Source organism: Trichomonas vaginalis, chromosome IV (genome assembly GCF_026262505.1).
Source record: "Trichomonas vaginalis G3 chromosome IV, whole genome shotgun sequence".
Taxonomy (NCBI): Eukaryota; Parabasalia; order Trichomonadida; family Trichomonadidae; genus Trichomonas; species Trichomonas vaginalis.
The window spans coordinates 15,658,453-15,680,134 of NC_067206.1; the positions used below are offsets into that span (position 1 = coordinate 15,658,453).

Below are 21,682 nucleotides of genomic sequence, written 5' to 3' on the forward strand. Positions count from 1 at the left end.
GAAATAATATTGATAATTGACATTTTTTTATTACGATTAAAAATATGGTAAAGCGTTATTTTCCAGTGATAAATAAAACTAGAATAAGATTACCTCAAGAATTCATAAATTCAACGAATAAGAAATTCATTCATGTTATAAATTTTAGTGTTTTCAGAAAATATGAGTCAATGTCATATTCATCATCGGTTATATTTCACTTCATTCAAATTTAGTTCAATCAAACCCATATAATGACCATTTCATAAGATTTTCAGATGGTATTAAAAATGTAATTGATAGATTAAAATATGAACAGATTGACAATATCGAATTTTTGGAATTTTGGTTTAAATATCCCGATGGAAAAAAGATTGAAGTTAAAGATAAAGCTGATACTATAACAAAAACAATTACAATGACCGATCCGGATAGTGGGGAACAAAAAGAAATAAAACAAACGATAGAAACTGGTGAAAGGTCAATTATTATTGATTATGATTCAAAGGATTATTATTCGATAATGTTAATGCTTGAATATTAAATGCCTTAACAAAGAATTTTTCAAGTGATATTTTATATTCATCAACTATTTTATTATAAATATCATTATATGTTAAATGAAGTTCAGTTGTTGTTCCATTCTTTGATATCTTAATTGTGCTAATATCCTTTATAGGATTTATTTTTGCAACTGTTCACAGCATGAAACCTCATCATCTATGAAAAATTGAATCTTAACGTCTGAATCCTGAACATCACAAAGAATGGCGATAATGTGAATTAATGATTCATAAGGTAAAATAATTAAACCGGATTGGTCAATTAAATTTATTATTGAATCATAATTATCAGTTATTATATCACGGTAAATTTTCATTAATTCAGAATTAATGTCTATTTTATATGGCGCATTGCGACTGTAATCGTAGATTCCTGGGTTCTCGATGTTTGATGAAAGAGGTGGGGGGTATGTTGGATATGTGGGATTTCAACGGGTTCTTTACCGGGTTCAGATAAAATGATTGGGTCTCCATTCTCATGGTTTTCTTCATTCTCTTTCATTCTCTTGGTAAGTCACGAGTTAATAAATTTGGTTGAGTTGCTGACCTTGTTAATTCAGGGCTAACATTAACTTTAACATTTTGAATAATTCGTGATTTATCATCATTTACGTTATAACCACCGTAATCTCTGCTTTTGCGTTAGTGTTCTTTTGACTAGTGAAACGTCTTCTCATTTATATTCGAATAAAAAAATATATTTAAACTTTTATTTTGCTGGAACTTTTGAATCTATTATTTCCTGTATTTGTTCATGAAGTTGATTTTTAGCATTTTCATCGAAATTAATAGACCGAATATATTCATTAATTGCATTCTTATAATCATTGATTTCTCAAATTTTCTTTTATCTGATTCCTTAACTAAATCATAAGTTAAACCTCGTTGCTGATATAATGGTTTCTTAATTAAATCTTTGAATGCTTGAGATAAAGCACCTGATGCAATTCTTGCTACTATAATTGGTTGGAATTGCTGTTTAAGTTCATCTTTTTTGCGAAAACTGGATCGAATAAAGCAACTTTAAAGAATTTCTTAGCTGGAATTTCAGGTCTTAAATTTGCATATTGACCATCAACTGGTTAGAATATCGTGGTAATCCATCCGGTCCCTCTTCAATAGCATTTAATTCTTCATTGAAATAAGAGATATGGATTATGACGGTATGAATTAATTGGACCATTTTCACCTTCTCCAATGTATTGTTTAACAGCTTTTCCATTTTCATCAAATTGCATAGGATAATGTTCATTATATGCTTTACGTTTAGGATAATCCGTCATTGTTAATTTATACCATTTTGACTTTAATATTACCGTGACCATCAGTAACGAAAACTTCATTTATACCATCAGGTTTTCCATTTGGACCTGTAATGTCTGCTTCAATGTGCTTCCCAATTTGGACCATGACGTTTGGCATATGCTTGAGCTTCTGGTAATGTTAAAACGTTTCTCATTTTGTTTAACATCTTTTTGAAGACCGGCAACAATATGAACTAATTCTTTCATTCCGTCTGGAACTTTCATAGTTCTATTATATGCACCCTTTTTGTTTGTCCTTGTTTTAATGGAACCTGTAGAAGATTTGCAATTTCTGTCATGTTTAATTATAATAAAAAATAAAAATTAATTATAAAAAGTTATTCGAATTTAATGGAACCTTTATTTAAATCAACTATTATTTTTCCATGTTCTCCTAATTGTTGATATTGTGTGTAAAGTTCATTAATGCTCATTGGTAAATTCACTTGATAAAGCATAACGTTCAACTGTTGACGACTAAAACCACTGAAAATGAAAAGGGTGGACAGGTTTGATTTAATGTTTGTGCTTAATGCTTTAAAGTATTGAACAGCCATGAAGAATGAACACTGAATGTGTCGACATTGAGTTAATAACTGATTAAAATATGATTTCTCATTTGTTATTAGTTTTGATTTCACCGCATCATCTAGAAAAATGAGTGAATGCAAAAATTCTCTATCAAAATTTGAAATAGAAAGTGTTTCAAATAATTCATCCCGTTGTTTATCAATAATTTTATCCTCTAATCCTTGCTTCTTGATTGTATTATATAATTTTTCTTTATACATTACAAAGTTTTTTAAATAATCTTCTGCTTCTTCTTGTGATAATAAATAATTGGAATTTTGATTAAATGCTTTAAAGATTCAAATGTATCATCTGAAGGTGAACCTGAAACGGTTGATATAAATTAACACATGTGAATGGGGGGAAGTGTTAGCAATAATGATAATTTGTTTTAATATCGTTAATGTTTTACCTTTATTTTGTTTACCAATTGCTGCAGTGATTGAATTTAAGTAACATTCAGAATATGGAATTTTCATTAATTTTTCCTTAGATAGAGCATTTCTATTATCACTCAATGCTTCATTAATCATATCATCTACGTATGTATTATATACTCCCGCTAATTCTTCATAAGGGGTGGATGAATTTAAATCCATTTAATCAAAAATAATTTATAATTTTATACATTTCTATTCATCAATATTTCATCATATGAACTTCTATACTGTGGTGGTGTACCTGTTGGATGATATTTCAAACCTTCATCCGGTGTCCATGTCCAATATGTAGTCCTAGTAAACCAAACCTGAGGAGGATTTGTCACCTTTGAACAGTAAGTGTCATTTTCACCCTGAATGATTGGATAAGCTTTCACTTGTACTGTAACTTGTGAATTGAAAGTTTCTAATCCATCAAAGAATATACCCGCTCCATCACGTTGAACTGGAATAGTGCATAAGAATGAAGTTTGGTCTTTCCATGTTCTAGCTAATGGTGTGCCATTATCATCATTCAGTGGTCTAGTTAATGAGTCCTCGTATTCTTCTGTGCATTCATTCACTCCATCTAAATCAGAAGCTTGAAGCATACGTGTAAAGAATATGTCGCCCACTGTGGTCATCGCTTGATCGGGGAAGTTTCTGGAATCTATAGTGACCTGAAGACCTCGAAGCATTGGATTTTTCTAAAACCGTTCTTTGCATTGCATTCTTCGGAAATGTTAACACAACATCTGTAACATTATGAAGAGCGTATGAGAAATCTGAGCTAATACCTTCAGGAGTGATGCAACCTCCATTTAGTGAACGAACGTCAATATGTTGAGCTGGAATCATGAATGGATCTTCCTTACTGAATAAACGTGGTATTGCTTTAACTGATTCTTCAATTAAACCGTATCCTGGTGTAATGCATTTATCCTCTAAAACTTCCATCTTTGTGCATGAAATAATAACGTCTTCAACTGTTGCGTCAGCAGATGTAGCGGCTAAGCTTGTAATTAATTTGGCAGGAAGTCCGATTTGTTGGAATTTGCGATCATATTTATAAACATGATTCATAATCTTTTCATAATTTTCATCAGTTATCTTTTCATAAACGTAATTTTGTAAATCAGCAACTCTTAACGGGTCAACCTGACAAAATACTAAAGTATCCCTGAAAACATAATATTTAAGAATGATTTCACCAAATGATTTAGGATAATCATCGAACGCCTGAAATGCTAACAAATCATTTACCGGAATAATCATATCAAAAGTGACATCAACTTCTTCATTTGCTTTCTTGAAAACTTCTGAAGGGTCAATATATTTACCACATACTGAGTTATCATATTTTTGAACATTATTATATAACGAATGAACAAACTTTTTAACTTTCCTTTCTGATTTTGGTTTATATGTTGCAAATGCGAAAGATTCACGGGCGCAATCCATCTGAAGATAACCGGCATCACCTCTTTCAGTTTCTACTTCTAATTGTTTAAAGCTTTGATTTGATGATTTGTAACCAACGAATAAACGTATGCATTTAAAAGCGGCATCACATGTGAAAGCTTTATTTGAAACAAGAGTTGCTTTAACTTTGCGTTTAATATATGTGTCACCTAATTGGTTCACATCATGAGCCGGATTTGTAATTCTTAAATGAGTTTGTTTATCATCAAAATATGGAGTATCAGAGTCATAGCATGAACTTTCAAGTTCTCTATAATATCTTCTACCGTCATTCTTTGCGAATATTTCATTTATCTTTTCGAATGAATGAAATACATTTCCATTAATCGGTTTAGTGTTTGGCACCAAATAGTTAGTCGTCATTTATTAATAAATAAAAAATCAAAATTAAAAGATGAAAATGAATTTTTAATTTTAATGAAATAATCAACTATGGCTGCAGGATTCTTTAAGAAACTGTGGGATAAAGTAAAAAGAGGAGCGAGTAAAGTTTGGGAAGGGATTAAGAAAGGAGCAAATTGGATATTTAAGAATAAAGAAGCAATTAGTGACGTTGCTGAACAAATAGCACCTAATGTTCCGGTAAGGGAAGTATTAAATAAAGGAGATAAGGTTTATCGTCGACTACAACCGATATTGAGATAAAAATAATATTTATTTATTTTTCCACTACTTTCCTCCTATTTTATTAAGTATTCCTTCAGCAATTCCACCAACTGCGTTACCTGCTTGTGCTCCCATCGCTGGATTACCTGCTTTAGCACCTAATACTCCTCCTATGATAGTTCCTGCCGTTTTCGCTACTGGTGCCAAAAAGTTTGCAACGGGTTTAATAATCTTTTGATGAACCCAACTTGCAGCTTTCTTAATTCCTTCCCATAATTTTTTAAAGAATCCTGCCGCCATCTCTGATTTAATATTAATTAAAAAATATATTTCATCACTTATATTCTAATTTTTATTTAATGATAAATGAAACCGATTTTAAAAATAAATGAAACAGAGAAGGAAGAAATAAATGAAAGTGAAGATGTTCAACAAAAAATAAACGTTGTTAAACCAATTACTGAAATAAAAATTTTTTCATCTGTTGAAGAATTTAATGACTATTATGCTAATAATAAAAAATTATTTGAAGAATTGACAACGTGTAAATTGAATAAAATGTTTAAAGTTGAGGACAGAGTCCAAGACCCGGAGGGTCATGGATTCAAAATTTCAAAAATAAAGGGGGTGGTTAGTTTGAAATCTATTCCTCAATCAAGAATCACCTCATTAATGAAAATTGATGATTTAACAAAAAGAATAGAAATTATTGAAGAGCGAATGAATCAAATAATTGATTTCATAAATCATGACTCGTTGAGCCCGGGTCCTTAAAGCCCAGGACTTAAAGTCCATCACTGAGTTCAAGGTTATATTCATCAAATATTTCATTATTAAATGCAACTTCTGCTAGTTTATTTATTTTTTCAATACGATCATTTGAAAGTCTATCGTTTAATTTTTTCTGAAGTTTTTCATTTTCTAGTTCTGAAACTTTATTTGGATGATATTTAAACCCGTTAAATTCTTTTTCCTCAGTTTTGATCATTAATTTACAAAGAACTTTTGTGGTTGGAATTCGTTTAAACCATTTATCATTAATATTCGTTATATATTCAATATCTGGAATTAATTCCCAAATTTTTGCATTTTCAATTAATTTATTATCAAATGCAAAAGCAATAGGTTTAATATTAAACTTACCTTTATAATATAAACTTTCTACATAATCATCGAAATAAACATCTACTTGTTTAACATTTTCAAGAATTGGTGAAAGAGCATCCATTAATTGATTGACGGTTACGAATCTTGATCCACTCATTTTCATACGAATTAAAAAAATAAATTATTCAAAAATGTAAGACATGAATTTTTAAAGTTTATTTTTCATTCATGAATGATAATTATATCTGATTTCTTTTACTCTCTCATACATACTAGATTTGAAGAATTCGGAACTTTTACCATAATCTCCTAAATGTTTTCTTATCCCCAACGTGTGCCAGTTATTATATGAAACTGAATAAACTTTATCTTTATCTTTACACCTTTCATCACTTCCAATATATTTATATCTCAGTTTTGATTTAGCATTTTCATATTCATTAACGTTTAATAATTCACAGTCTTCCTTTTTAAATAAATGTTTAAGATATTCAGGATTTAATACTCTACGTTTATATGCTCCTAACTTAGTTCTAAAGGTTTTTCTACAAAATTTAGGAATTCCATCCTCTTTAATGTCATCAATGATTTCCATTTCATTATTTTCAATTTCTTCTTCTCGTTTATGAGGTCTTTGATTATGACTCCATTGATTCCATGAAATTAAATATTCTTTATCATTATATTTATACCTCATTAGCTTATTTTGGCTTTCATATTCATTTAATAATTCACAGTCTTCCTTTTTAAATTGAAGTTTAACCCATTCAGGATTTAAACAATGTTTAATTAATCGCGGAATATCTGACATCATCTATATATAGCTTCTTTTATAAAAGATAAAAAAATAAATTATTTTAAAATTAATGTTAATTTTTTATCTTTTATAAATAAATATATTTTAATGCATCGTCTATATATAGATGAAACAAAAAAAGTCACTAAACCCTTCAACATATACTACTAAATTACGATTAAAACGATGAAAGAACCAAAAAGTGTGTTTTGTGTTTTGTTGTTGCGTGTTGGATGCGGGATCCTGTTATTTCCGAAATCGACAAAAAATTTGGAAATTTAATTTCCGAAATCGAAATTATATTAATGTTTTTAATATTCTTATATCAAAAGGATTAAAGTTCATTAAGAGAAAAACAATTCTTCTTCTTCAATCTATTGGCGCATTTATTTCTACACGCCAATGGCAAACCCAAATTTTAGCTAAAAGTGACAGGGAAAAAAACGTTTAGTATTAAAAAAAAGACCGATGAGAGCTTCGTTCGAAATATAGAGGGAACTGAGAATGCGCAACCATTCTCAGGGAATATTGGATGCTATTCCCGTTCCCTCTGTATGGAAAATTGAGGTTTTCAAAGGGAGTTAAAATAATATCAAATTTATACTAATTTACTTCAAAATACAAAAGTATTTGACAGCTAAAATTAGTTACTTTAGCAAGCCTATCAATACCCTTTTACGATTATTGTTACTTTTTCGAAATAAAAGTAAAAACAAATTTATACTAATTTACTTCAAAATACAAAAGTATTTGACAGCTAAAATTAGTTACTTTAGCAAGCCTATCAATACCCTTTTACGATTATTGTTACTTTTTCGAAATAAAAGTAAAAACAAATTTATACTAATTTACTTCAAAATACAAAAGTATTTGACAGCTAAAATTAGTTACTTTAGCAAGCCTATCAATACCCTTTTACGATTATTGCTACTTTTTCGAAATAAAAGTAAAAACAAATTTATACTAATTTACTTCAAAATACAAAAGTATTTGACAGCTAAAATTAGTTACTTTAGCAAGCCTATCAATACCCTTTTACGATTATTGCTACTTTTTCGAAATAAAATAAATTTATTATCAAAAACCTTTTTTTTTCTTAGTAAAAATAAAAATGTTATTTTATATCAAGTTTTTATTCATAAATTTTTATAATGTTGTATAAATTTGAAGGTGGAAATCTGTAATAATTTTATCTTGAAAAGACTTGGCATTCTCAACAATGAATTGAGGGGTATTGCATCCAAATTCTGTAATTTGCGCGAGCGAAGCGAGCGGCTTAGGTCTAAGATTTTGATTCAAATCTTTGCTTATATTCCTTAAATTCTTTATGAAACTCGCAACAGTTCCATAAAAAATTTTAAATTCTAAACTGTCGAAATTACCGATCGGTAATCACATCCTTCACGGGTGTATCATTTTTACAGGCGTGTCACTTTTAGCTAAAATTACCCCTACTCCACGCCAATAAGGAGGGGAAAATTATAAGACACCATGGTGTCTTCAAAACGCTAATTTTTGATATTTTTAACAACCCTACATCATCATATATATCAATATTAGTCTTTTTTGGATTTTCATATATTATCATTCTTAGCCATAATATGCTATATCTACCTGATTTAGAAAATCCAAAAGATGTTAAGAATTCAGGAATTTTGCGATTTTTGATTTTTTTTTTCGAATTTTTCTGAGGATTGTCTATCGTCTTTAGGGCACCCTTATGGATTTTTTGAAAATTTATAACCTACAGCCGTAAGTAGATTTTAACATTTGGAGCATCAATCCACACAGATTGCAAAGTTTCTGCATCGATTTTACATAATCAATATCAATTTTTAATGAATTTAGATGTGAATTGTCAACAAAACAGTATTTGTTATATATGTTATGAACTAGAAGCAATTTTAAGTACACATTTAATTTCAGATAATTACAATCCCTATACAAACGATGATTCATTTCTCAAAATTCAACATTTATGAGATATAGACAAAGTTTCTAATAGGAATGAAAGAGTAAGATATATATGTAGCTACTTTAAACTCCTTTTTATGTGATAAACTTGGATAATTGAATCACAAAAATATTGAATAATTGAAAAATATACTTTTTATTCGGAATAACATAAATATACGGTGCTCAATTTAGTGGACCATAGAATGCAACTTCAGGAATAGTGCATTTTTTAGTTCTTCCAGATTTATCGGAAATTTGAACCTTTGCTGTATTAAATACATGAGGGAGGGTGAAATCTTGAACGTATTCATAAGTATCAGGCAAACTTGTGTTCATAGGTATAATGACTGTGTTTCTTCCATTTAAAATATGGATGTTGAAGTCTTTGACGTGGTCTTTATCTGATGTTGGAGCAAAGGAAATCTTGTGAATGTTAACAGGTTTGTTGAAGCTGTATTCAAATGTACATGCTGATTGTTTGGGACCTTTGTGTTCTTGATAGACATCGAAATATTTGAGAGAATTAATGTTTTGTTTAAGTTCTTTTGCGTTTTCTCCTTCAATAGTATAATTTTCAGTGTCTTTGATTAATTCATCAATCATTTTGTTTAATTCTTTTAATGTATACTTTGTTTTATCAATTGTCTTTCTCTTTCCTTGTTCTTCTGTTGGCTTTGGAGTTTGCTTTGGAGCTTCTGTTGGTTTTGGAGTTTGCTTTGGAGCTTCTGTTGGCTTTGGAGTTTGCTTTGGAGCTTCTGTTGGCTTTGGAGTTTGCTTTGGAGCTTCAGTTGGCTTTGGAGTTTGCTTTGGAGCTTCTGTTGGTTTTGGAGCTTGCTTTGGAGCTTCTGTTGGTTTTGGTGTTTGTTTTGGAGCTTCTGTTGGCTTTGGTGTTTGTTTTGGAGCTTCAGTTGGTTTTGGAGTTTGTTTTGGAGCTTCTGTTGGCTTTGGAGTGGATTTTGGAGATTCAGAAGTTGTAGAAGTTGAAATTGGTGTGGATTTTGGATAAGAAGGTGTAACTACTGTTGACATCGGTGTAGAATAGAATGTTGACGCCTGCTCTGGAGCTGCAGTGTAATATTGAGTTGGTTCAGTTGTTGTTGGAGGAATAGTAGTTGTAACAGGCGTTTGGGGTTCAGATTGCTCCGGTGTAGAAGTTGGTGTTTGAGGTTGTTCTTGATCTGGAGTTTGGGCAGGTTCAGCTTCTGGACTTGGGAATGGAGATGTCTCTTCGTAAACAGTTTCTATCTCTGTTGTGACACTTTTAACTATTTCGCCATTTGTGGTTTTATTAATAATTATATTTTGATGATATTTTATTATTGGACTAACGGTGAATGAATCATCAGTAATATTCATGAAGTATGATGGTTTGTTGAATCTTTGTAATGGGGAAGTGACTGCACCTATAAAATTCAGAGTGTGAACTAAAAATCCCATCAAAAAAATGAAAATTCAAAACGTCGAAAAAATAAAAATTATTAGTAGCATGTTTAAAAATAGGATATATTTAAAGAGGATTTCTAATTTCTACCATTTTCATTATAGAAATCCCAGTAAATTGTTTTTTCGCAGTAAATAAGAACGCTTTAATGCTCTCAGAGCTTGATAAAGCTTTAAGATCAATCGGATATTCCACAATAATCTAGATACATCCACATTTACTATGAGCAAAAGTACTAAAGTACTCACAAAATCTAGATTGAGAGGCGGTCAATGACTTTTGAGGGGAAATTAACGCATGGAATTTAATATTATTTAGGTTGATATTCTTGCTTATTATTTCAGAAAAAAATCTTAAAAATTTCAATATGAAAATTGAAAGCAATTCAAAAAAATTGCTAACATGTAAATTTTAATATCCTATGCATAATTTCATATTTTGAACATTTTTTATTTTTGTTTAAAACTTAAAATTTTGCGAATTTAATATAATTTATAAAATATAATACGTATATATATTTAAAATACACTAAATTTAATTGTTAATTGACGTTTTTGGGAATGAATTTTATCAAAACATGCCTGAATCCGAAAATTTGAAAGAACGAATTACACAATCATATATGTAGAATTCAAAATACAAACTTAAAGATCGTATACGTTTAAAATTATTCAGATTGTGTTTGATTTCCACTCATTCTGTTTCTTTTGAACTCTAACACTAACATTTCATGATGATTACATGATCCATTTATACATGGTTGAATTGTTTCAGATTCTACCAGAAAATCAATCCAAATTTCTCAATGCATTCATGTTGATTGGACAAAATTTAAAATTTATCAGCCTGTTTCCAGAGAAACTCATATATTCCCTAATGAAATGTAATTTTTGCTACATTTATTTCAATCAAATTTCAAAAAATTGACTGCAGAGCTTGAAAAGGTGATGAATCATGTTGTTATTAGATGTACATATTAGATTTACTATTTCCAAAAAAATGCTCAAATTTGAATAGTTTTTAGAAAATTTGGAATTACACTCCTTAAATTATATATAATTAAATGTTTAAATTTTATTTATTTTTCCCTTTTAATTTTATAACGTGCTCTATCAAAACTAACCTCTCAATTGAAGGCCACAAAATCTAAGTAGTGAGGGTACACAACTTTTGTATGGAGTACGGTTCAATTTTTGAGAGCCTCACTACTTAGATTTTGTGACTACCTTATAATAGAGAATAGATCTACAAAGAAAGCAGATGATAATTGAATCATTTTCATCAAATAAGACAATAATCCTACTTGATTAGATATATCAGCTCTTATGATTACGTTCCTTGAATGATTTTCTTTCGATGACAATAGTTTCCGAAATTCTAGGTTTGATAAATAGCCATAATATGCATGTGTATCAACATGATACAAAGACGTCATGATGATTTCCTTTCATTGCAAAGTTTCCGAAAATTATATTGAAATCGATTTATTGATCACCATAAACTATAATTATAATTAAATTAGGTACTGGATATTGACATTCCGCTTAAAATTTCAAAATTTATTGCAATTTGAATGATGTGTGAAAAAATTCGTAAATTTTTGAACCAAAACATAGTTAAATAACCAGCACTTATTATTTATATTATAAAAATTGTTATGAAACTATCCAGAAGCTATGGCTCACTTAATGATTTCTGCAATTGTCTTTCTTTTTACCTGTCCGGGTCATTTTCATATTTATTTAAGTCCCACAAGATATTGCTTCGGAACAAAAGTTCAAAATCTGGAGTGGTCGTTCGTCTCAGATTTTTTCTCCATGACGATGAGAATTCAATGACGATCACATTCAAAAAATTCTATGAATTATTGAAAAATTGAGAGCAGTTGAGGCGACCAAAAGGGATCACCCCTCACAAAGCTGACCAATCGTTAACCAAGAATTTGACAGATAAGAAGTAACTTCATTTTTCCAATGGCTGTTTCATACAAGTCACTTGGCCTTGTTAACTCCAAGGATATCTTCGCTAAGGCTGTCAAGGGTGGTTATGCTATCCCAGGATACAACTTCTCCAACCTTGAACAACTCCAGGCTATCATCACAGCTTCCGTCAAGACAGAGTCTCCAGTTATTCTTCAGGTTTCTGCTGGTGCTCGTAAGTACGCTAACCAGACAATGCTCCGCTACATGGCTCAGGGTGCTGCTGAATTCGCTAAGGAAATCCATCCAGAGCACAAGCTCATCCCAATCGTTCTCCACCTCGATCACGGTGACTCCTTCGAACTTTGCAAGTCCTGCATTGATCTTGGCTTCTCATCCGTCATGATCGATGGTTCCCACCTCCCATACGACGAGAACGTTGCTCTTACAAAGAAGGTTGTCGAGTACGCTCACTCCCGCCCAGACTACGTTACAGTCGAAGGCGAACTCGGCGTTCTCGCTGGTGTTGAAGATGATGTCAAGGCTGAACACCACACATACACACGCCCAGAGGAAGTTCAGGACTTCGTCTCCAAGACAGGCGTTGACTCACTCGCTATCGCTATCGGCACATCCCATGGTGCTTACAAGTTCCCACCGGGCACAAAGGCTGAAATCCGTCTCGACATCCTCCACGAGATCGAGAAGAAGCTCCCAGGCTTCCCAATCGTTCTCCACGGCTCATCCTCCATCCCACAGGAGTACGTCGAAATGGTCAACAAGTACGGTGGCCACATGCCAGAAGCCGTCGGCATCCCAGAAGCTCAGCTTCGTGAGGCTTCCAAGTCTGCTGTCTGCAAGATCAACATCGACTCTGATGGCCGTATGGTCATGACAGGCACAATCCGCCGCCTCTTCGTTGAGCACCCAGAATGGTTCGACCCACGCCAGTACCTCGGTGAAGCTCGTACAAAGCTTACAGAGATGTACATGCGCAAGGATAAGGAAGTCCTCGGCTGCGCTGGCCATGCTTTCGACTAAACGAAAACTGTCTTTCCGCTTATAATATATAATTCGATTTTTTTGTATTGATTTATTGTCTTTGCTCATATTTGATTTAATTTGTATGCAATTCTTCTATGTTTTGCATAAAATCGGAGCTTGGTTACCAACTACGATTCTCTGATCTTTTCCATCAGATAGAACATCAAGGAACTTCGAAAGATTCAATTTGAGATGTGAATTGTTGTTTGTTAATATATATAGAACAATTTGATTCAAGAAATAGAAGTATCTACAAGTATTTGGATCGAAATTGTTATGTATCGCTAGATCGAACACATTTGAGACAAATTATTTCATGTATCCTTCACGATTGAAGTTTGTTAACGTATCAGAGTGGAACCACTTTCACTTATTTGTTCAAAGGCTATGAATAATATATTGTCAAACGAGATAACAGTTTGAAATCAAATATATAAATTTCTTATATCTTGAATTGTTTTATTTATTTATGATCATATATAAGTGGTATATGATGCTAGCTATTGTGTACCATAAATATTGATTAAATATCAATTTTAAAACAGAATATAATATTAGAATTTAAATAGTATTGATACAAACAAAATAAACATTTAGTATTAACAGAATTCTCATAGAGTATCTTCATCTCTAAAAGTTATGAAGTTTTCTAAAAATGTTGCTAATTGAGCAGGAAACTTATTTTTTGCTTCACTTAATTCAACTAATTTGTACCCATCACTGCCATTTCTGATGCAAATGTACTGTTTATTATCGTAATTTTTGTAACCCAAAATTTCAACTTGGATTTGATCCTTCCAAAGGTTATGTTGTGATGTTTTAGGTTTGACAACGACCATTTTATCCTTTTTCGAAGTTTTTCTTTTAGTTTGTTTTTCTTTTTTGCTGTTTTTCTCTGTTTTTTCCGGTTTTTCTTTTTCATGCTTTTCTTCTTTACGTTCTTTTTCATGTTTCGGTGTTTCTTCTGCTTTTACTATAATTTCTTGTTTAACATGCTTTTCTTCTTTTTGAATATTTTCATGTTTTACTTCTATTGGACTTGGAGTAATAATTGGAGTAGGAAGCTTTTCTGTTTTGACAGTTACTTCCTTTTTTTGTAAATTAGTATTACTTTTTGGAAATTTTAACCAATAATCTTGAATCATTTTAAAAGATTCAATTTCTTTACCATTTTTAACTTCACGTTTATTCGTTTTATGGTCTAGTATAACATATTTCAACTCCTTATTATCTCCAAACTTAAAAATATGTGAAACAATTGTACATTTTGACTCTTCCATATTTGTCACTTTTATGAAAAAATAATCGTACAAGAATTTGTCACCTTTTTTAAAAAAGATGAACAGACTGTATATAGCACTTCTTATTACAGTTTTGTGCATCTTTGCAAGTATACTTGCAGTAATTTCAAATGAGAGTTGGATTGTTGACTCAGGTTTATTCACTTTAGTACAAAAACCAATAATTATTTCTCAATTAGTAGCTTTTTCATTCATGGCGACAGCAATATTGATTACATTATACATTTTTACGGAATCTACACTCGTTTATTATATGCACATTAGTGTATCTGTTTTCGCTCTATTAATAGAAGCATATTACGGATTTATTTGGGCTTTAACTCCACTTTTCTTTTTTGATGGTATTAGAACACATTGGAGAGATAATTATAATACAGATGCCGTGGCAAACGTTCAGTCAAAGCTTAAATGTTGCGGATTTATGGAAGTTGGTGAATATACTGATGATAACTGCACAGAATCAAAGAAGAATCCATGCTACAGTGCTCTAACTGGAGCTTTCATGTCTAATGTTAGTAGCTCAGGAGCTTTCCTTTTGGCATTTCTTATTTCAATGGGTGTTATAGATATGATATTCATCTCTTCTGTTAAAGGAAATGGTGATCACGAGAACAGACTCTTACTAACAGGCGATTAATTTCTATTTTATTCAATTTTTTATTGATTTCGTTTCTGAACTTCAATTAATCATCATTAACTCGATTTTCAGAACAATTTTGTTGCTTTATATTACAATCATGTTATTTAATAAACTCTATATAGTTTATATTTTTTGTAATATTTCCATATTTTTTTTTCTTGAACAAATATCATATATAAGTAATTAGATATCACTGAGAGATATTTTATAACCAGAATTTCTTCCCCTTAGATATTCATGTATCAAAACAAAAATGTCGCATAAAAGAGCCCATCTGATTCATCTCTTAGTGCACCAATTACAAACTTATGTATGTTTTCTTCAAGAACGAGTATGAGTTTTATACATAAACCAGTATTTCTCCATACAGATTTAAGATATTGTTTTAATTTAAATGGACGGCAGTTATGGCATTTGTGTAACATAAAAATTCATATTGTTTCTTCCAAACTTGCAATGATATTTTTGGATTAAAAAAAATAAAAAAGATTTGCCTACGACCGGAGTTGAACCGGCGACCTTGCGCTTACAAGGCGCACGCAATAACCACTATGCTACGCAGGCTTGTTGTTTTTAAAAATTATTTTGAATACATTATAAAATCAAACATATTCATCAGATATTTTCCACTTTTTGTCAATTTTTTATGACATCATTTACTCATCCCAATTCAAATTCGGCCAAATTTTTAGAGCATTCAATGATGCTCAAAAGAAATCTACAGATATTGATAAAAAAATAATTGAAAAACAAAAACTGGAAGCTCGCGAATCTGAAAATCTTAAAGATATTTTGCAATGTAAATGCATTTTCTGCGGTAATTTATTTCAAAGTTCAGAACTTGTTTCAACATTACCATGCTGTAATGCATTATGCCACGTAAAATGTCTCGCAAATCACGATTCTAATTCTTGCCCTTCATGTAAAGGCCAAATTCCGCAGGATTTTAAGAAACTATGTAATGACTTATTACCTTACGCAAATTAATCAAAACTTTTTAATAATATTTTTATTCATGTGAACATTTGTTCAAAACCTTTGTTATTTGCATTGCCTGTTACTGTTTGTTTGTATTATAGATCATAAATAGATTATTTTATAAATCACTCCTAATTCAACTTTTATTGAATATCCAAAGATAAATATTTTGATTGAGACGCAACTATCTGATGTTTGGTTGATAATATTTTATCAAAATTTACATAAAATTTTATCTAAAGCAATTTGAATTGAAAATAATCGTTTAATATGTTAGATGATGTCGAAATAGAAGGGATGAACCAAAATCGAGGTGGAATCAGGTCCAGTAATAATATATTTATTACAATATTAGTCGCATCTATTGCAACAACTTTCATTATTTTTCAATTTTTCGAGAGTTGGTCTGCATTCAGGGCCTTACAATGGATTCTCGGATTTCTTAGTGTTTTCTTTTACTTTGTGACATATTGGTCTGACTTTAAATCGCTTAGCAGCATTTCTTTTAGTTTATCTATATTTTGCTCAGCAACACTCTTCTTTACAATGTGTTTATCGCTATTTTTATGATTGTTTTAGATGATTTCATTGATCATATGTTGTTGCTATGAACTATTTTACAGATAAAATAATAAAAAACTATCCTATTCTAAAGATATATCACCATACTTCTTAGAAATTTATGATTATGCTATATTTGTCTAATAATTTTCTAATAATTCATAATAATAAACTTGAATTTAAATTTATGTAAGGTCCTTTTTTCATTTAAGGTACCCTATTCAAAAAATGAAAGGGGGTCCCTCACAAAATTGAAGGGGTACCATTCAAATTCTATCGAAATAGTACCTTAATTAAAAAAAGCTCTCAACCGGTACCATTCAAATTCCCTCAAAAATATTGAAAAGATTTTAGGTATGCTACTAATATAGTTAGTTGCATCATACAGAATGCATAGACAAATTTTTTACTAATTATTTTTTCTTAGCAATTCAAATTCGAGATCGCTTAAACTATGCTTAGAATCATAAGCATAAAATTTTGCAAAAGGTATGGGAATAATTTGAAAATTAATTTCAAAAATTATTAATACTAGTGCAAGCTAGTGTAAGCATGTAAATGCATATTTGTGCACTTTCGATACTCTTTTTTGGAAATTGTACTTTATCTTAAATTTCGAATGCAAATTTTTGAATATGTGTATTGAAACTGTAACCTTTTGTCTAAGTTGCATTCTAATATAGCTCGAATTCTATAAATGGGACTTTACTCCTCTTTCTTTGCGAAAATTTAGACATAGCCAAATTGCAATTTGTTGGTAATACCTGCATTGGAGGTATAATATATGTTTTCAGGTTGAAAACAAGGAGGTAGTTAGTGATAAAGCATAGTTACCACATGAAATGCAGTAAAATTTTGAGTCTAAACGTCTTTTAAACCATCAAGTATAAATTATAGAAAAGATTACTTTATATATAGTTAAATAAATAAAAATGATTAGAAAATAGCGTTTTTGATCAAAATTTCAAATTTTATTTCCGAATATCTCTATTTGTGTCTAATTAGAGACATTTCTATAATTTTAGTGCGCAGCATATGCAATTCCTCTCTTGGTTATTGCATTAATTTCTCAAAAAGAAAAAAGTCTTCAATAATTTTTCAACAATACAGTACTAAAGCTAAAACTTCTAAACACATGAAAAGTATATCATTCTCGTATGGCATTCCAAACGGGAACCGCGGTTTGGTTACCATGGATTTCCGTCACCGGTCACATTTTAAAGATTTTTAAAGCCTTATAAAAATATGCTTGTAAATCATTTTTTGTAAATCGGCAAAAATTTGGTAATTTTCTTCAACTAATAAATCTGCGAATAGCATTTATAATACAAGAACAATCTTTTAAAATGCGTTTGATTCATTTTTGTATAATTTCATATAGGCACATATATTCTTCCGGGACTTTCCGTGATTTACCGTAAAATCATTAGTTACACCAATTTCCCGTATTTTGAATAGTTTTACTGCACTTTTTCCGTAAAATTGAGTTACGGGAATCCGCAAATTTCCGGACCTCATTTTTCATAGAATATAATAATAATATTTGATAAAAAAATATATTATTTATATTTTTGATTTTTGAATTACGGAAAAAGTGAATTGTTAACTTGATTTTTTTATATGGTTAATTTTTCAAATGATATTATGAAGATCTAAAATATTAAAAGTAAAAAATTGAATTACGGAAAAAGTGAGGTCAAAAGTGAAATAAATTTGCAGAACAATTTTCATTGATATTTGACATTGAGTATCACACTTTAGTGAATCAACATCTATAAGAATGAAGTGTTTTGAAGCTGAAATAATATTGAATAGAAATTAATTTTTCTGAAATTTTGAATGAAATTATGGGAAATAAAAAAATTACTAAATATTGTATTCATACAAATATATTATTTTAAAGAAAAATAGATGCTGATAAAACGATAAAAAATTTTGAAAACTTTACAATTAATTTATGTTCGTAACCACAGAGCTTGCAATCCAAAGCTCACGTTAGACTACAAGAGTCATGAAGTCTCATACTAAGGGATATCCAACATATATTTTAATAATCTAATGTTTGTGACAAATATTCAACATAAAATTAAGTTTTCGTTTCGTTACAAGGCATTCATACTTTGGAGATATCATATTTAATGTACAGAAAAGTTAATATTAAACAATACATGCTAAAGAATTAATAAATAAGATAATAAAATAAATTTATACGTAATTACTTTCATTTAATATGCTTTATGCTGTATAATATTGATTAAGAGGCATTAAAAGGTTCCATAGTCTGCTTTTATAGGCAAGATTTTTGATAAAAATTTAAAATTTTGAAAAATGATGAGAAAAGGAAAAAAAAGGTAAATGAGAGCAAGAGGAGGGAAAAAAAGAAAAAGAAAAGAAAGGGAAGGGAAAAATAAAAGAAAGAAGGACATATAAAAATTTAGATGCGCATTCTTAATGCCGAGGCGGCTTGCCGCCGAGGCGCGATTTTTTTAGGCCTCTACGGTAACCCGGCAATGTTTTTTTAAATCTTGTACAGCCCTACATTCTCGTTAATATGTAGATTACCAATGAAAAGAATATTGTGAAATTTGAATATTTTTTAAAATAGAATGTAGAAATACTTATCAATGCTTAAAATAGAGATATGTGAGAGCTAGATCCGTATTTATTTACGTTTTCGTGCATATTTTGAATATCAAATTAAATTAATTTTGAAGATTTTAGCATCTAAAAGTATTTAATGCCCCTATACAAGCAAGGTAATTCTTACATGTCTTAGTAAGTCCAAACTTAATGTTTTATGATATGGGCCTGACCTCTCCATATGGTGACGATAGAAATTGAATAGGGTACCTAAATAAAAAAAAGGAGTTTAATATTATTAAGGGTATAGTCCACTAAAAATTTTTAAGTTTTGACAATGAAAATAAGCTCTGTGACCATGTAAATATATATCTATGCAAAACGAGAGGTTATGCCATAATTTTTTTAGTTATCAAATTTTCCTTTTTTTGAGAGAAGTCTCTCAATAATTTGAGAAGAATCTTTGATATAAAGAGATACACATTTGTAGAACGAAGTAAGTGTTTTCCAAACATTTTATATGTTCATCCTGTATAACAATATAAAGCTGCATAGTGCCATCTTGTGCGTTTGCTATTTTATGCACTTTTCATTGAGATAATCCCTCTTCTCGGGTGATTTTAACAGTCAACTCAATTTTAAAATAAAGATTTCATCAAAATGATTTCGAAATTCGGATATTGATTATATAAATAGCACTGTTAATAAGGATGTCAATTCGGAAAATTGTTTTCATTTTAGGAGAATATAATTTTCCTTTTCGAAAATTTAAAAAGTGAGACGCGCAGGATTCGAACTTTTTAAAAGTTGATTTAAATATATTCTAGTGTGGATTCTAAGGATAATATCATATTTAAAATAAGAATATACTAGTTTAGGTGGTATAATTTTTTCGATAAATTTGAGAGCATGTACGTTTAGGGCATCAAAAGTGTCAATTCGCTCAGCGAAAGCTGAGCTAGCTTCGTTCTCGAAAGAATAGGGAAGGAGTGAAAGAGAGTGATACAGATGTTGACACATTCATATCATTTCAACAAATTTTGATCAAATTGAAATGCAATGAAATTCAATTCACTTCATATCCTTCAGTCAGTACATTGACATCCTTCTACATCACAATGATAACTCGTGCATCAATAGTTCTACAACTAACTCAGAAAAAACAAGATTTTTCCTTCCAGCTTACAGCTTTTAAAAAGTTTCGATGATAAAAATCACTCTACTCTTGTTTATTGATATGTTGTGATCGTAGGTAAACGTATTCTTATCGATATTAATAAAAATATTTTTACGAAAATCTGAACCAATTACAGAGTTATTCATAAAGTTTATGATAACTGTAATTACTTCATCTTTGTTTTATATTTGAATAAACAATTTAATTTAATTTAATTTGCATAATTTTTTTTAGTTGAAAGACAGGAAACTTAGTTGAGTTTGTATTATTTTTATCGTTCAATTCATTGTATTTGTGAGTGATCCAGATATTTAAGATATTTAGAAAAAATTTATTAATTTGATTAACAAATTTTAATCAAAATAGCAAAAATCTATTTGATAGCTGTAAGCAAATAATAATTTCTATTTCAAGCAAAATCACTTATTTTCATCTAAACGTATAAAAATGTCAATTTTATGAGAATAAATTTAAAATCTCATGAAATATAAAGGAGAGTAATATTTTTCAATTTTCTTTTTTTCTTTCTCTCAAATATTTTCTATTGGGAATTTTCTTGTTATCAAAAAATAATTTTAATATTTGTTTATTTCATTACATACAATAAAATTTTAAAAACTCTATTTCTTCACAAGAAAATTTTTTTCCTTCATATGAAGAAACATTTTGTTCTCCATTTGATGCTGAGTCTAAGTCTCGATTTTTGAATTTTCTTCTTTCCAAATTTCTTTTTTCCAAATTAGAAGTTTAATTCAAATTTTCAATAGTTTATATATTTTCTCAAACCGTCTTAGATTTTCTCACTTTTTAGGGATTTTCTCTCAAAATATACAAAAATAGTAATACCAATACATGTGTCTAATATACTTTAAAACCATCGTGATAAAATTCAAAAACGAAGAGTTCTTCTCTCCAAATTTTTTTCAAAATCAAAACAATGAGATAAAAAAATACGTTTGGAAAATTCATTTTTAGCATTTTAGGAATTTTCTCACTTTTCTTCCAAATTGACATCCTTACTGTTAACATATTTTGGATGAGTAAAAAATACCTTGTTTTGTAGAGTAGGGGTAATTTTAGCTAAAAGTGACACGCCTGTAAAAATGATACACCCGTGAAGGATGCGATTACCGATCGGTAATTTCGACAGTTTAGAATTTAAAATTTTTTATGGAACTGTTGCGAGTTTCATAAAGAATTTAAGGAATATAAGCAAAGATTTGAATCAAAATCTTCGAACTAAGCCGATTGCTTCGCTC

General features: G+C 30.0%; 6 protein-coding genes, 1 non-coding gene and 1 pseudogene across 8 annotated transcripts, besides 11 other annotated features; 2 read left to right on the plus strand and 6 right to left on the minus strand.

The window, feature by feature from the left end:
- Positions 1–2,889: part of a mobile genetic element that runs on past the window's edge.
- On the minus strand, positions 793–1,219 carry TVAGG3_0100800 (annotated as a pseudogene). Its single transcript has one exon. A coding segment is annotated over exon 1 (427 nt).
- Positions 2,890–4,986: 2,097 nt separating the features above from the next.
- TVAGG3_0100810 (N-acetylmuramoyl-l-alanine amidase family) lies at positions 4,987–5,223 on the minus strand (the record flags this gene model as incomplete). Its single annotated transcript, XM_001307155.2, has 1 exon — positions 4,987–5,223. One exon carries the CDS (start codon positions 5,221–5,223, stop codon positions 4,987–4,989), a length of 237 nt encoding a protein of 78 aa, XP_001307156.2.
- A 484-nt stretch (positions 5,224–5,707) lies between these two features.
- On the minus strand, positions 5,708–6,151 carry TVAGG3_0100820 (protein of unknown function, DUF4108 family; the record flags this gene model as incomplete). The annotated part of the gene is made up of 1 exon (XM_001307154.1): positions 5,708–6,151. The coding sequence occupies one exon, from the start codon at positions 6,149–6,151 to the stop codon at positions 5,708–5,710; it is 444 nt and encodes a 147-aa protein (XP_001307155.1).
- A 1,079-nt stretch (positions 6,152–7,230) lies between these two features.
- Positions 7,231–7,260: a terminal%2Cinverted (terminal inverted repeat of MuDR-3_TvMULE3 transposon ID:TVAGG3_0100830).
- Positions 7,231–8,283: a mobile genetic element.
- Positions 8,254–8,283: a terminal%2Cinverted (terminal inverted repeat of MuDR-3_TvMULE3 transposon ID:TVAGG3_0100830).
- A 226-nt stretch (positions 8,284–8,509) lies between these two features.
- Positions 8,510–8,544: a mobile genetic element.
- Positions 8,510–8,544: a terminal%2Cinverted (terminal inverted repeat of Kolobok-1_TV transposon ID:TVAGG3_0013400).
- A 196-nt stretch (positions 8,545–8,740) lies between these two features.
- On the minus strand, positions 8,741–10,460 carry TVAGG3_0100850 (uncharacterized protein; the record flags this gene model as incomplete). Its single annotated transcript, XM_001307153.1, has 1 exon — positions 8,966–10,219. One exon carries the CDS (start codon positions 10,217–10,219, stop codon positions 8,966–8,968), a length of 1,254 nt encoding a protein of 417 aa, XP_001307154.1.
- A 1,729-nt stretch (positions 10,461–12,189) lies between these two features.
- TVAGG3_0100860 (TBP aldolase IIB domain protein domain-containing protein) lies at positions 12,190–13,215 on the plus strand (the record flags this gene model as incomplete). The annotated part of the gene is made up of 1 exon (XM_001307152.2): positions 12,197–13,183. One exon carries the CDS (start codon positions 12,197–12,199, stop codon positions 13,181–13,183), a length of 987 nt encoding a protein of 328 aa, XP_001307153.1.
- Positions 13,216–13,797: 582 nt separating this feature from the next.
- Positions 13,798–14,466, minus strand: TVAGG3_0100870 (uncharacterized protein; the record flags this gene model as incomplete). Its single annotated transcript, XM_001307151.1, has 1 exon — positions 13,798–14,466. One exon carries the CDS (start codon positions 14,464–14,466, stop codon positions 13,798–13,800), a length of 669 nt encoding a protein of 222 aa, XP_001307152.1.
- A 58-nt stretch (positions 14,467–14,524) lies between these two features.
- TVAGG3_0100880 (tetraspanin family) lies at positions 14,525–15,338 on the plus strand (the record flags this gene model as incomplete). Its single annotated transcript, XM_001307150.1, has 1 exon — positions 14,525–15,124. The coding sequence occupies one exon, from the start codon at positions 14,525–14,527 to the stop codon at positions 15,122–15,124; it is 600 nt and encodes a 199-aa protein (XP_001307151.1).
- Positions 15,339–15,618: 280 nt separating this feature from the next.
- Positions 15,619–15,691, minus strand: TVAGG3_0100890. The gene has a single exon. It is a non-coding gene; the product is annotated as a tRNA-Thr (tRNA).
- A 3,321-nt stretch (positions 15,692–19,012) lies between these two features.
- Positions 19,013–19,226: a mobile genetic element.
- Positions 19,227–19,548: 322 nt separating this feature from the next.
- Positions 19,549–19,570: a mobile genetic element.
- Positions 19,549–19,570: a terminal%2Cinverted (terminal inverted repeat of Kolobok-1_TV transposon ID:TVAGG3_0013400).
- Positions 19,571–21,485: 1,915 nt separating this feature from the next.
- Positions 21,486–21,515: a terminal%2Cinverted (terminal inverted repeat of MuDR-3_TvMULE3 transposon ID:TVAGG3_0100920).
- Positions 21,486–21,682: part of a mobile genetic element that runs on past the window's edge.